This window comes from Mastomys coucha, unplaced genomic scaffold (genome assembly GCF_008632895.1).
Source record: "Mastomys coucha isolate ucsf_1 unplaced genomic scaffold, UCSF_Mcou_1 pScaffold4, whole genome shotgun sequence".
NCBI lineage: Eukaryota > Metazoa > Chordata > Mammalia > Rodentia > Muridae > Mastomys > Mastomys coucha.
Window position 1 is genome coordinate 55,362,933 of NW_022196910.1, and position 14,274 is coordinate 55,377,206.

Below are 14,274 nucleotides of genomic sequence, written 5' to 3' on the forward strand. Positions count from 1 at the left end.
ACTGCTGCACAATCCAGTAACACAAGCCACCAACCTGATGTCTCTTTAAGAAGCAGGCAGAACAAGTTCTCCTCTTGCCCTGCAGCCTGGCCCCGAGGTTAGATTCCTTTCTCCTGACTTGTCAACTCTATGGTTCAGAATGATTTTTCTCCACCTCTTCTACCACAGCTGATTCGGCTAAGGGGGAATCCCTGGCCACTTGTGGATGGAAAGGAAGCAGGAAGAGGGAGAAGGAAACAGAATGGGCAGGGTGCACTGCAAAATGGTTTACCCCAAAGGTATTTGGGGGCCCAAGGAAGAGGCTGCACTAGGGGCAGGGTGGGGGCTCCTAGAGGTCAGAATGCTCAATGGCAGTTCTGCCTAAGGGCTTGATTTTGAATTCCTGATCCTTCTGTCTCCTTCTCCCAAATGCTGGGATCACAGGAATGTCACAACGCCTGCCCAAGAGCTGTTTCAAGTCTGTCAATCATTACTCTGATTTAGTCAGTAATTTTCAGTAACCTTAATCCCACTTTCAACTTCCATTTCATTCCCTTTTTTTCCCTAAAATTTATTTTCTACTTTACATCTATGTCTTTTTGTTTGGTTTTTCTGTTTTTGCAGTATGTCTGTGTACGATGTGCATTTAGTGTCTCAGGAAGGCCAGAAGAGGGCATTGGCTCCCCTTCCCTGGAACTAGTTAAGATTCCTTTAAGGTACCAGTGCCTCCAGAACCTTTGGAAGAGCAGCCAGTGTACTCTCTCCAACCCACCCACCTCTCCCTCTTCCTCTCCTTCCTCTTCTTCCTCCTCCTCTTCTTCTTCTTCTTCTTCCTCTTCTTCCTCCTCCTCCTCTTCCTCTTCTTCCTCCTCTTCTCTCTTTTTTTTTTTCTTTTGAGACAAGGTCTCAGTCTGTAGCCCAGGCTGGCCTAAAACAATTTCTCACTATCCTTTGCCTCCCAAGTGCTGGGATGACCTGAGCCATCTCACGCAGCTTCATTTCCCCTTTAAGCATTAGAGAAAAGAATGGCTATGTTGGGGCTGGAGAGATGGCTCAGTTGTTAAGAGCACTGGCTGCTCTTTCAGAGGTTGTGAGTTCAATTCCCAGCAACCACAAGGTGACAACCCACTGTAACTCTAGTTCCAAATAGCTGCCCTTATTGGCCTCTTCAGAGTATGCCAGGTGCCTTAGCCTGACTGAAGGGTTTTCAGAAAGGCTTCTGGCTTTCTAGGGATTGACAATTGGGGGAGACTGAACATACAACATTTTCAGATCCAGGGAGATCAAAACAGAAGGTACAGTTCTCTTCCTTTCTTGCTGTGGCTTCCTTCCCTTCCCCCAGCTCACTCCCTGCCCCATGGGAGCAGTGGCAGGCCATGGAGAGCATTCTTCAGAACCTGAGTTGCACAACTGGCTTCTTCAGAGAATGTTGCAAAACTATAACCATCTGCCCTAGGAAAGTGGGGCCAGGGTGGAGTGCTGAGAGGCCTGGCTCTCCTGCCTGCCACACACACAGCAGTCTTCTTCAGCAGCTCAGGTGGCCCCTGGCCAGGCATGCCTGTGTCCACATGCTACCAGAAAACACTGCAGAGGGTGAGAGATGGCAAGGACCCGAGTCCAATTACCATCACTCACATCAGGTGGCTCCACATTGCGCATGCACATGAACACACACACACATAAATACCAAACACACAAACACCACACTTACTCACACACATGAGCACTGTAGAAAATTCTTGCTCATCATTTGCACTTTCCTAAACATTCCGACAGAGCCAAAGCTGGCACTTTGGTGCTGACTGTAACCCTGGAGAGGCAGGTGGGGTGGGGGAGGGGTGGCACTGCCCTACCTTTGCCATTTGTGCCTGCACACCACTGGCTTTCAGTGCAGATACAGCTCTCTGTGCTGACGACGGACTGTCGAAGTCCACAAAGCCATAGCCTGGAACAGAAACAGCATCACGGGGGTAGGAGGTATAAGATAGGTAGGAGGCTCAGGCTTTTCAGGAGACGGAAGAAGAGTTATGGACCATGTCAACGATGGAGTTGGGGGAAAATAGAGATGACTGTCCATGTGACCCTTACCAGAGCTCAGGTACACTCTGTGGCTAAGGATGCCCAGGGAGATGAGAATACCTTGCGGTATTCTTCTCATTAAGAACCTAGAGTTTAGAGCCTAGACCTGAGGTATTAAATCCTAGCCGTCTAAAGGCCCTCCATCTCTTCTCCAGATAGCCTCTAGAAATCTAGGGAGGGAGGAACACAGCAGAGCGAGCAGGTACCAAATGAAGACAGCCCTTCCTCAGAAATGTTCAACACCCCCCCACACACACACACACACAACTATTCAGCATCGCTGTTCTCCCAACTCCAGGAAAAGGTGTTTACATAGACAATGAAAAATTTCTCCATATGCCTGGCAGTGGTGGTGCACACCTTTAATCCCAGCACTTGGGAGGCAGAGGCAGGTGGATTTCTGAGTTTGAGGCCAGCCTAGTCTACAGAGTGAGTTCCAGGACAGCCAGGGCTACACAGAGAAACCCTGTCTTGAAAAAACAAAACAAACAAACAAAAAACCTTCTCCCTGCACCTTCCCATCCAGGAAGACCCTTGACCCAGAGGTAGCTGAACACACTCAAGGGATCGCATACCACGCAGCCTTCTGCCAGCACTACCCCTCATAGCATTTTCAGCTCTAGCTCTCTGGCCACCAATGAGTCTAAGTATCTGTTGGTCTTTAGGCCCCAAACTTCCAAGCTCCTCCCAGGCGCTGGCTGCCCAGCCTCCAGCAGCAGGAGACAGAAAGCAGCAGTTCTCTCTCTCACCTTTGCACTTGTTTGTGGTCTTGTCCAGTATGGCCTTAGTGGAGACAATCTTGCCATACCTAAGGGAAAGGAAACACAAGGTGATATTCTGAGGGGCAGGGATTATGAATTGCACAGAGAAGAGTCCAGTGTGGTGGTGCACACCTCTGAACCCAGCACTCAGGAGGCAGAGGAAGAGGGATCTCTGTGACTCAGAGGGCAGCCTGGTCTATAGAGTGAGTTCCAGGACAGCTAGGATAGAGATTAACACAGTTAGATTACTCCAAGCCCTTTATTTCTCTGCTCCTAGTGGCACAAGTTTTTCTATTCATTATATGGAAACAAAGTAAAAACCCAAAACTAAGTTAATTTAAAATGCTACTTGTCTAGAACAAACAAACAAACAAGCAAAACAAACTACTGTGTTAATTTTCATCCCTGCAACAAAATGCCTCAAATAAACATTTTTATTTTGGCTCATGATTTCAGTTCATGGTTTCAGTCTAGCACAGCAGAGAGGATGAAGTACAGCTCCTAGCATAGGGAAGGGAGGGAGGAGAATATAAACATCTATTTCCCCTTCTGTTCCAGCCTATCTAGATTCATGGAGGAATTCCCTGCTTCCTTTTATCGACCCTGGCATACCCAGATGTGTACTTTAGTAATCTCAGGGGCTGGTGTGGTTCCCATGTGTCCTGTGGCTGAGGACTGGTCCCCAGCTGCTGACATCCTTTTACGTGGTAGAGCCTTTCTGGAGTGAATGGGTCATGGGGATTTTACAGTCTAGCCCTCCCTGGCTGCCCTTTGCTTTGCTGACATCCGTGTGACCATCCACATCTTGCCACAGATCCTCCCAGCCATGACGGTCTGTTCCCCTTAAATCCTTCTTCACTGCAACTGCTGTTTCTCAGGGTATTGTCCTCACAAAGGGAAAAGTCACTAATGGCACTTTCAGTCTAACTTCATCCATAAGGTCAGTTGTCACAGTGTCCTTAACAAAACCCCAACCCCACAGAGGCACCACCTGAAAGAGTGACTGTAGCTCTTACAATACCGACACATTTGTCCCTTAGGACACTTTCAGGGAAGGAAGCTTGGCCACACCCACACAAAGCTTGCGCCTAAAGGCAGAGCTGTAGCGATTCCTTGAGGGACAGAAATAACCTCTTCTTTTTCCTTTCTTTCCTTTTCTCTCTCCTTCAGTTTTTTGTGATCATGGTATCCCCCCTGCCAGGTAAGTATCTCCTTCAGTTTTTCAAGACAGGGTTTCTCTGTGTAGCCCTAGCTGTCCTGAAGCTCACTTCGTAGGCCAGGCTAGCCTAAAACTCCCAGAGACCAACCTGTTTCTGCTGGGACTAAAGGCATGCACCACCACCACCCACCTAACAAAAATAATTGATTCTACTTTCCTTTTAGACAAGCACCATTCATCCTATTAAAAGTAATAAAAATAAATCCAAAGAGATGACTCAGCATGTTAAGAACGTTAGGACCTGGGTTGGTTGGTTGGTTGTTTTTCCTGAGACAGGGTTTCTCTGTATAGCTCTGGCTATCCTGGAACTCACCCTGTAGACCAGGCTGGCCTCAAACTCAGAAATCCACCTGCCTCTGCCTCCCAAGTGCTGGGACTAAAGGCCACCACTGCCCAGCTAGGACCTGGGTTTGATTCTCAGTGTTTACATGGTGAATCATAACTGTCTGTGGACACCATGCATGCATGCAGTGCACAGACATACATGCAGGAAAAACATCTATACACATAAATAATACAATTAAAGATGAGCATTTTAAAAGTAATAAGGGACTGGAGAGATGGCTCACTGGTTAAGAGCACTGACTGCTCTTCCAGAGATCTTGAGTTCAAGTCTCAGCAACCACATCATGGCTCACAGCCATCTGTAATGGGATCCAATGCCTTCTTCTGGTGTGTCTGTCTATACTGAGCTACAGTATACTCATATACATAAAATAAATAAATCTTTAAGAAATAATAATAATATACATGCTTCCTCTGATCCCCTAGTCTCAAGACTCTACTGATCCCTCGATGAGGCTAGCCTGATCCAAATGTTTTTGGCTCAAATCCTAACTCTGCTACTTTCTAGTCAACTGATCTCAGACAAGTCCTGTGGCCTCTTTTGTTCCAGCCTCAGCACAGCAACCTTATGCCAACATTATAGTGCCAACAAATAACTTTTCGTGCTTTTTGACCTGGTTTTTCCATCTTGTCGCCTATATGAATGAGTTAAATTAGTCTGTGACATGTTTTCACTCTGCATTTTATGAGATTTGTGTTTTCCAGCTTTTTGGAAAAACCTGTTGGTAACACGGGCCTGGACAGCTGGCAGAGCTCTAGTAATGAAGTAGTGCAGATCTTGGGTTATGTCAGAAGCATTCGACTAGGAAAAAGTTGCTACATTGTATTCCAGAAGTGTGAAAATGTCAGACACAGAACAATAGCCATGAACAAAGTCAGAAATTCAAGGGCTGAAGAGAAACAGTTGGCAGAAACTAAATTTGAGATTAATACTCCAAACAAGCATTAAAAAAAAAATAAAATCTATCCTCTAATTCTTAAAGAACATGCCTGATTAGTTTGTTTTTACGCCCCCCTTTCCCTCCTCCCACCCTCCAGCTTTTTCAGAGTGCAGCTTCTGGGACCTGAAGGATTAGACAAAATAAACTGGGGAATGCCCTGGAGGTTGAGTTAAAAAAAAAAAAAGAAGAGGTGGGGACCAGTGTTCCTTGGGTCTTTTGAGGTAAGGAGTCCTAAGGAATGACTGTCGGCCAGAGGACACTCAAGCTGCTATCCCCATCAAGGCCCCAGGGTGGAGCCTGCTGTGGCTCAGCAGCCTGAGACTGAGCTAGAGTTTCCACTGCAGCTGGCAACAGCTGGGTCAGGCCTGCTTTCTCCTCCACAGAAGCGCCTACAAGAGAACCAGAAGTTCCAGTCCCAGGCCACACCTCTCCTTCCGGCCCACCAGAGTTTGGGATTCAGCAACCCAAGAAAAGATCCCTGGGACACTGGCAGGAAGTCCTTTTGAGCAGGAGAGAGCCTAGGCCCCTCCTCCCCTCCATCAGGCTCCACCCAACCCATTCCTTCTCCCCGCACTTACTCCAACATTTTTGTTTGACTGATTTGTTTCTTCCTTTATTTTATTTTATTTTATTTTATTTTATTTTACTTTATTTCTGAGATTGGGTTTTTCTGTGTAGTTTGGCTGCTCAGGAACTCATGTGTAGACCAGGCTGGCCTGGAACTCTAGAGATCCACCTGTCTTCTCTGCCTCCCGACTGCTGGGATTAAAGTGTGCCACCATAGCCCCACTTGTTTGACTGATTTTTACACAGGCACACACTCGCGCACACACACCAAGGGGTAAGTTTCCAATGTACAGTTTGCATTCATAATAGACATAAACTGGTAACAATGCAAGTACAACAACAGAATGGGTGACTCTATAAACAAACCAGAACAGAGAAAGATGGCTCAGCAGCTAAGAGCACTCCCTGGGGCTGGAGAGATGGCTCAGCAGCTAAGAGCACTCCCTGGTTGCTCGGCCAGAGGACCCGGTTCAGTTCCCAGCATCCACAAGCCAAGCGGCTCACAGCTGCTTGTAACTCCAGTTCCAGAGAATCTGATGCCCTCTGGCTTTAGATATATATGGGACACATAAACTCACACAAGCACATAAACATGCATATAGAAATTAAAATAAATAAATAAAATAAAAAGTTGGTATAGCCAAGTATGGTGTGAAATGCCTTTAACCCCAGAGGTAGACACAGGAGGACCTGGACTGCATGATGCCCTGTTTAAAAAAAAAAATGCATTCACCCCATGGAGAATAAGTGATTGTTTCTGTCAAACTGTGAGAAGGTCAGTGTTAATTGTCAATTTGACAGAATCTGAGGTCACCTGGGAGACAGGCACCTAGCCTGTGAGGGCCTTTTTTTTTTTTTTTTTTTTTTTTTTTTGGTTTTTCAAAACAGGGTTTCTCTGTATAGCCCTGGCTGTCCTGGAACTCAGGTTGGTCTCGAACTCAGAAATCTGCCTGCCTCTGCCTCCCAAGTGCTGAGATTAAAGGCCAGCGCCACCACCGCCTGTGAGGGCCTTAAGCACTGTGGTACCGTGGTACTGAGGTCCTGGGCTGGGATCCCGGACTACGTAAATGCAGAAAGGGAGCTGAGCCGCAGCCATTTCCCTTCTGTGGGTGTGATGTGACCAGCTTCCTTAAGGTCCTTCACCCGGACTCTCCAGCCAAATAGACTGTAGGTCGAGCTTTCTCCCTCATGTTGATCTTGGTTGAAACCAGCCTAGGGTTCATGAGACACTGTCTCAAAACAACAAAGCCCAAAAAAATGGCAGTTGAGTGCCCTGGTATGTGCTGGGGCTGTGGGGTAGAAGCGTAATACTATTGCAATTCATGCTAAGAGCTTGTGGCAATAGGCCAGCGACTGGGAATCCGTGCTATCCCTGGAAGTCTCTCTCCTGGGGCTGCAACTCACGGCTGACAGAGCTTGACAAGGTCCTGGTCAGTGGTACCAGGCTGCAGGCCTCGGATATACAAGTTCGTTTTGCTCAGCTGGTCGCTCCCGCCACTCCCACCGCTGCTGCTGTTGGGGGTGCTGTCCCTTGGACTCGGGGGTGCCATTTGCTGAGCCACATATAGCTGCAAGGAGACACAAAGATCAAAAGGTCAGAAAGATTGTACCTTTACACCCTGGAAACTGAGGAAGACTCCCTGGAAACAGACACAAAACATTAACAGCAATGAACTCAAGGAGGAATAAGACAGTTAAAAAAAAAAAAAAAAAAAAAAGCCAGCCGGGCAGTGGTGGCTCACGCCTTTAATCCCAGCACTTGGGAGGCAGAGGCAGGCAGATTTCTGAGTTCAAGGCCAGCCTGGTCTACAGAGTGAGTTCCAGGACAGCCAGGGCTACACAGAGAAGCCCTGTCTGGAAAAACGAAGAAGAAGATAGACCATCTCACTGGCTCAGCATGTAAAACGCTTACCACCAAACGTAATAAACAGAGTTTGATGCACATGGAGGTAAAGAACAGACTCCTGGACTGGAGAGATGGCTCAGTAGTTAACACCACTGACTTCTCTTCCAGAGGTCATGAGTTTAAATCCCAGCAACCACCTGGTGGCTCACAACCATCTGTAATGGCATCTGATGCACTCTTCTGGTGTGTCTGAAGACAGTGACAGTGTATTCATATACATGAAATAAATAAATGAATATTTAAAGAGAAAAAAGAGAACAGACTCCAAGAAGTTGTCCTCTGACCTCCACATGTGCACTGGGCATGCCCCCCACACATGTGCACACACACACTTGTACGCACAAATGCATGCAATGAATATATAAACTATACTATACAAATTATTTATAAATATATAAACTATACTATACAAATTATTTATAAATATATAAACTATACTATACAAATTATTTATAAATATATAAACTATACTATACAAATTATTTATAAATATATAAACTATACTATACAAATTATTTATAAATATATAAACTATACTATACAAATTATTTATAAATATATAAACTATACTATACAAATTATTTAGCAGAGCAGTGGTGATGCCTTTAACCTCTAACCCCAGCCCTTGGGAGGCAGAAGGAAGTAGATCTCTGAGAGCTCAAGGCCAGCCTGGTCTACAGAGAGAGTTCCAGGACAGTTAGGGGTACACAGAGAAACCCTGTTTTGAAAACAAACAAACAGCCGGGCAGTGGTGGCACACACCTTTAATCCCGGCACTTGGGAGGCAGAGGCAGGTGGATTTCTGAGTTCAAGGCCAGCCTGATCTACAGAGTGAGTTCCAGGACAGCCACGGCTATACAGAGAAACCCTGTCTCAAAAAAAAAAAAAAAAAAAAAAAAAAAAAAGAAAGAAAAAAAGAAAAGAATAGACTACATAGCTATCTTACCTATCAGCTAGGAGTAATAAGAATAAAATAAACCTGTTTGAGAGAAAAGTGCCCTGTATTATAACAGGATATTTGTAATTATAAATATGTTGCAGAACATGGTTAATTTAATGTCTGCCTCTCAAGTCCAGAACTTACAAAATCATAAAGGATAGAAGTAATTTAAACATAAAAATATTCAAGCAGTAACAGAAAAGAGTCCCACATACTACTTACAGGAAGTTAAACATTGTTGCAAAGTTGGATAGTTTATTACTCTTATTGAACTCTTGGGGCTGGGGCTCACTTAGAAAGGGCTTATCATCTGAGTGCAGGCCGTTAGCCACCATGTAGAAAGCTGGATGACACACATCTGTAATTCCAGCACTAGGAAGATAGAGACAAGTGAGCTCACTGGCCAGCCTGCCTAGGCAAATCCAGGCCCAGGCTCTAGGTTCAGTGAGAGACCTCCTCTCAAACAAACAAGCAAACAAACAAAAAACAAAACAAAAAAGCCCTGGTGTGGTGTCACATGCCTTTACTACCAGTACTTTGGAGTCAGAGCCAAAAGGATCTCTGAGTTTCAGGACAGCATGGTGTACAAAGTGAGCTCCAGGCCAGCCAAGGCTACACGGTAAAAAGCAATCGATAAAAGAGAGTCCAAGAGAGACAACACTGAGAAGTCCCCTAAGTAACACTTACCTGACTTCCAGGAAAGATGACTCAAACCAGGTAAGAGAAAAAGAGTGAACGACTAGGAACTGAGTACTCTTCATGGAAGAAGGAAGAATGGCGAAGAGCTATGGTTTGCTCTAAGCCCTAAACTAAACCGATATGATTCAAAATCCTTTGTGTTGTTTCCCGTTTCAGATAGGATCCCATATACCCCAGGCTAGTTTTAAATGGCTTCATTTCCTCAGTGCTGGGATTACTTATGTGTGCAACCACACCCAGCTACAATTCAAAGCTCTGGCAGCCACTCATTTGCCACCAAATTCATTCTCGACCTGGGGCACTTCACTTCATTATTAACCACTAGGGCAAGAGAAAAGCCTTCCCATATGTGAAGCCATAGTTCCTGGTACACAGTAGGCATGGGTATTTGTAAAGACGAGAGAAATCAATTTACAGGATATGCCTTCATCATATTCTCACAACCTACAATCTCACAGATTTACCCAGTGATCTGACTTTATGAGGGCAACCTGCATAAAAATCATCCATACAATACGTTCTAATGCTAGTAGCCTCTAGATTGTGCAACATAAATGAATATTTTTGCTTGGGTTCCAGTCATAATACTTCCAAATAAGGGAAGGTCCACATTCTCTGTGCAGAAACAGGTTCTCCACTAATTGCTCATGAGACTCTCTGGGCTATTTGAGTCATTCAGTGAATTCTTGAATTGCCGACTCCATGTAAATACTGACTGATCCTGTGAGGAATCATTAATAGAACGGGTGAAATATCTCGCAATGCCTTTTAATTTGTGTGATGCTGGGGATTGAACCCTTGACTTTGACTATATGTTAGGCAAAGGGCTACATCTTTTTACTCTTTATCTTGAGGCATGAGCCATGTTGCCCAGGCAGGCCTTCAACTTTCAAAATTCGACTTGGTAGACCAGTGGGTTTAATTGGGGTTCCATGCGGAAGTAGGGGTGAGGGGCTAGTTACAGAAGCAGAAACAAATAAAGACAGTCATATCACCCCAGCATAGGTGTCCAGAAAGCTGAACACCTGAGGCATACCGCACAACCTGCAGACAGCTCAGTAGGTTGGGGAATATCTTTTCCAGGCAGATGGGTTAGCTTGAGTCTCTTCAGGGCATCTCTGCTTGTTTGAGTGTCTTTGTAGTCAGTACTGCTCATATAAGCCTATGTGAGCTATCCCAGGGTGACCTCAGGCACACTTACTGACTGGGTGCCCAACTACGTCTGCCCATAATGTATTTAAATACATTCCCACAAGGAGTTTATGAGTTAATGCTAGAAACCTAAAAAACTATCAGAATGGTAAGTGTGTGATGGGGCTGGAGAGATGGATCAGCGGGTAAGAGCACTGACAGCTCTTCCAGGAGATCCTGAGTTCAATTGCCAGCAACCACATGGTGGCTCACAACCACCTGTAATAGGATCTGATGACCTCTTCTGGTATGTCTGAAGACAGCTATAATATACTCAAATAAATGTTTAAAAAAAAAAGAAAGAAAGGTATGTGCTAATGAGGATCCAAGCAAAGTGGTGGGAGGAACATGAAGCAATAAGCAATTCCTGGGAAAGCTTTTGAAAAGATGTCTACATTTTCCCTTGAAAGAACAAGAACAGCCATTTCAGAAGAGGGTAGATGTTGACGGCTAGTGTAGACATTTTCTTTAGTGGGATAAAGAGCACATGCTGCTATAAACAACCTCTCCACCCCCACTCTTGTAAATGACCCTCGTGAAGTTCAGTGGGCCACACAAAATTAGAAAGGGGGACAGTTGAGAGGAGGGAAGGGATTGGCAGTGACAGATTGTTTGTGGGATAGAAATGCATCATACATATGTACAAAATGTCATAGAGAGCCAGGGGCCAGGACTCGGGACACAAAGGTGGCGGATCACTAAGTTCAAGGCTGGCTTGGTCTACACAGTGAGTTCCAGGACAACCAGAGCTACCTGTCTGTCAGACAGACAGACACTGTTTTGTTTTTTGTTTTTGTTTTTTAAAGGTAAAGGGTTGGAGAGATGGATCAGGGGTTAAGAGCACTGGCTTCTCTTCCCAGAGGTCCTAAGTTCAGTTCCCAGCAAGCACATGGTGGCTCACAATTATCTATAATATGACCTGATGCCCTGTTCTGGTGTGTCTGAAGACAGTAACAGTATACTCATATACATAAAAAATAAATACATTTTTTAAAAAAGTAAAAATGAAACTCTTATGTATAAATAATATATCCTATTAAAAACAATTAAGTAAAATGGTGAATCAGGCTGGTGAAATGGCCCAGCAGGTAAGGACACTCAATATATACACTGGCAACCTGAGTTCAAGCCCAAATAAAGGCAGGTGGAGAGAATATTTGTCCTCTGATCTTCACAGGCATGCTGTAGCTTGTGTACCCCTCTTCATTGTACACACATACACATTAAAATTTTTTTCTTTTTTTGGACAGGGTTTCTCTGTATAGCCCTGGCTGTCCTGGAACTCACTCTGTAGACCAGGCTGGCCTCAAACACAGAAATCTGCCTGTCTCTGCCTCCCAAGTGCTGGGATTAAAGGTATGTGTCACCACTGCCCGGCAATAATTTTTAATTAAGAATTTAAACCTAAGATAGAATACTAAGATACTAAATACTAGACCTTATGATCCTTCCCCTTAGCCTCCCGAGGGCTGGGAATATGCATACATGTGCCATCAAGCTCTGCTTTATCATTCTAAAATTACATTTACTTAGTTAGCTAGTTATTCAAGACTGGGTCTCTCTGTGTAGTCCTGATTGTCCTGGAACTCACTCCATAGACCAGGATGTTCTGGTCTCAGAGATCTGCCTGCCTCTGCCTCCCCAATGTAGATCTGCCTGTCTCCCCAGACAGGGATTAAGAGCATGTATCACCATTGCCCAGTGCATTTTTAAATTTTAAATTAACAAACCATAGTATCCTATTCTCACATACAATATCAGTTATTCATTAATTTTTATGAAATGCACAATTATCAGAGTAAAAAATCCCACCTGTTCTGTCCTGTTGACATGGTTTAGTTTGTTTTTTTTTTTTTTTTTTTTTTTTTTTTTTTTTTTTTTTGAGACAGGGTTTCTCTGTGTAGCCCTGGCTGTCCTGGAACTCACTCTGTAGACCAGGCTGGCCTCGAACTCAGAAATCCACCTGCCTCTCAAGTGCTGGGATTAAAGGCGTGCGCCACCACCGCCCAGCTTTAATTTAGTTTTTCCCAGAGGTCAGAAGGTAACTTGAGGGAGCTGGTTCTTTGCTTGTGCATTGTGGATCCTGAGGATTACACGCCGTTCAGTGGCCTCAGCAGCAGACACCTATACTGGCTGAGCCACTTGGTCATTTTTTGAGATGTTCCCACAGTACACGCCAGGCTGGCCTCAATCCTCCTGTGATGGTTTGTATAAACTCAGCACAGGGAGTGGCACTATTAGAAGGTGTGGCCTTGTTAGAGTAGGTGGGTCACTGTGGGCGTGGGCTTTAAGACCTTCATCCTAGCTACCTGGAAGTCAGTCTTCCACTAGCAGCCTTCAGATAAAGATGTAGAACTCTCAGCTCCTCTTGCACCATGCCTGCCTGGATGCTGCCATGCTCCCACCTTGGTGATAATGGACTGAACCTCTGAACCTGTAAGCCAGTCCCAATTAAATGTTGCCCTTATAAGAGTTACAGGGTCGGGCTGGTGAGATGGCTCAGCGGGTAAGAGCACCAATTGCTCTTCTGAAGGTCATGAGTTCAAATCCCAGCAACCACATGGTGGCTCACAACCACCCATAATGAGATCTGACGCCCTCTTCTGGTGCATCTGAAGACAGCTACAGTGTACTTGTAATAAATAAGTAAAAAAACAAAACAAGAGTTACAGGGTCTCTTTCTTGTTCCCTGCCTCACATGCCAGACCAAGTGGCCAGCGGAGCCCTGGGATTGCCAAGAGACCTGGAGAGGCCAGCTGACTTGGGTTCTGAGTCCTCACACTTGTATGACAAGTGTTCTAGCTACTGAGTTCCCAAGGCCCAGACTCTTAGTTTTGACTTGTGTCACATGGCTCCTTAGTCTATACTTGTCCACTGCTGCCCCTCTAACCTGGAGCTGTCAATGACTTTCACCAACTACGAGCCTCTATTTATAAAACAAGAAGTCTATTTCTAAAACATGCTTAATCCAGTCTTAAATAAGATTTAAAAATAGTCAAAGAACAGGAATGCTCATTTACACGTATAATCCTAACACTTGGGAATCGAAGGCAGGAGGATAAGAAGTGCAAAGCCAGCCTGGCTTATATATGACCTCGTCTCAACAAATAAATAAATATTTAAAAAGGAGGTAAAAAGCTTAGAATAAACCATTCCTTGTCCCCTGCCGTCCCCTTCAATGGAAGGAGATTTAGTTCAGTAGCAGAGACCTTATCTAATATGAGCTGTGCAAAACCCTAGGTTCAATCTTCAGCACCATCTCTGTGCCCCGCCCCCAACCAAATGGGCAAAGAGATCTCTCCCATTCATTAAAAGCACCTACTAGATTTAAGAGTTGGTCTGATATTCACCAATAAACCAAATTAAATGAGTTCTGTTGTCCTCGTTAGATTGTGAAACACTTAATTCTCTACCCCAGGTGTCGGACTGCAGAGGGACACCCTGCTTCAGTCCGTATCTTTAGAAGCAGCAGCACAGGCCTATCATCCCAGCTACTGGGCAGACAGGGGGCTGGATAACCGTCAGAACCCAGAAGAAGAGAAGAACAGGGAGGGAGAAGAGAAAGAGACACAGGAAGGCAGGCAAGCAGAGACAGGCAGGCAGACAGGCAGGCAGGCAGGCAGAGACAGGCAGGCAGGCAGAGACAG

At 45.1% G+C, this 14,274-nt stretch overlaps 1 protein-coding gene across 4 annotated transcripts in view; it reads right to left on the reverse strand.

Annotated features, from left to right (window-relative positions):
- Rbms2 (RNA binding motif single stranded interacting protein 2) overlaps positions 1 to 14,274 on the reverse strand; it is a 50,209-nt gene that overhangs the window by 14,732 nt on the left and 21,203 nt on the right. For 3 of the 4 annotated variants that reach the window (XM_031350304.1, XM_031350305.1, XM_031350306.1), the window contains 3 exons: positions 7,296 to 7,459; positions 2,808 to 2,866; positions 1,833 to 1,924 (listed from right to left, as the gene is read on the reverse strand). In XM_031350304.1, the coding sequence (XP_031206164.1) occupies positions 1,833 to 1,924; positions 2,808 to 2,866; positions 7,296 to 7,459 (315 nt within the window). Of the gene's footprint in view, positions 1 to 1,832; positions 1,925 to 2,807; positions 2,867 to 7,295; positions 7,460 to 8,959; positions 9,085 to 14,274 lie in introns of those variants that run through there. The other variant, XM_031350307.1, reaches the window with a different exon arrangement.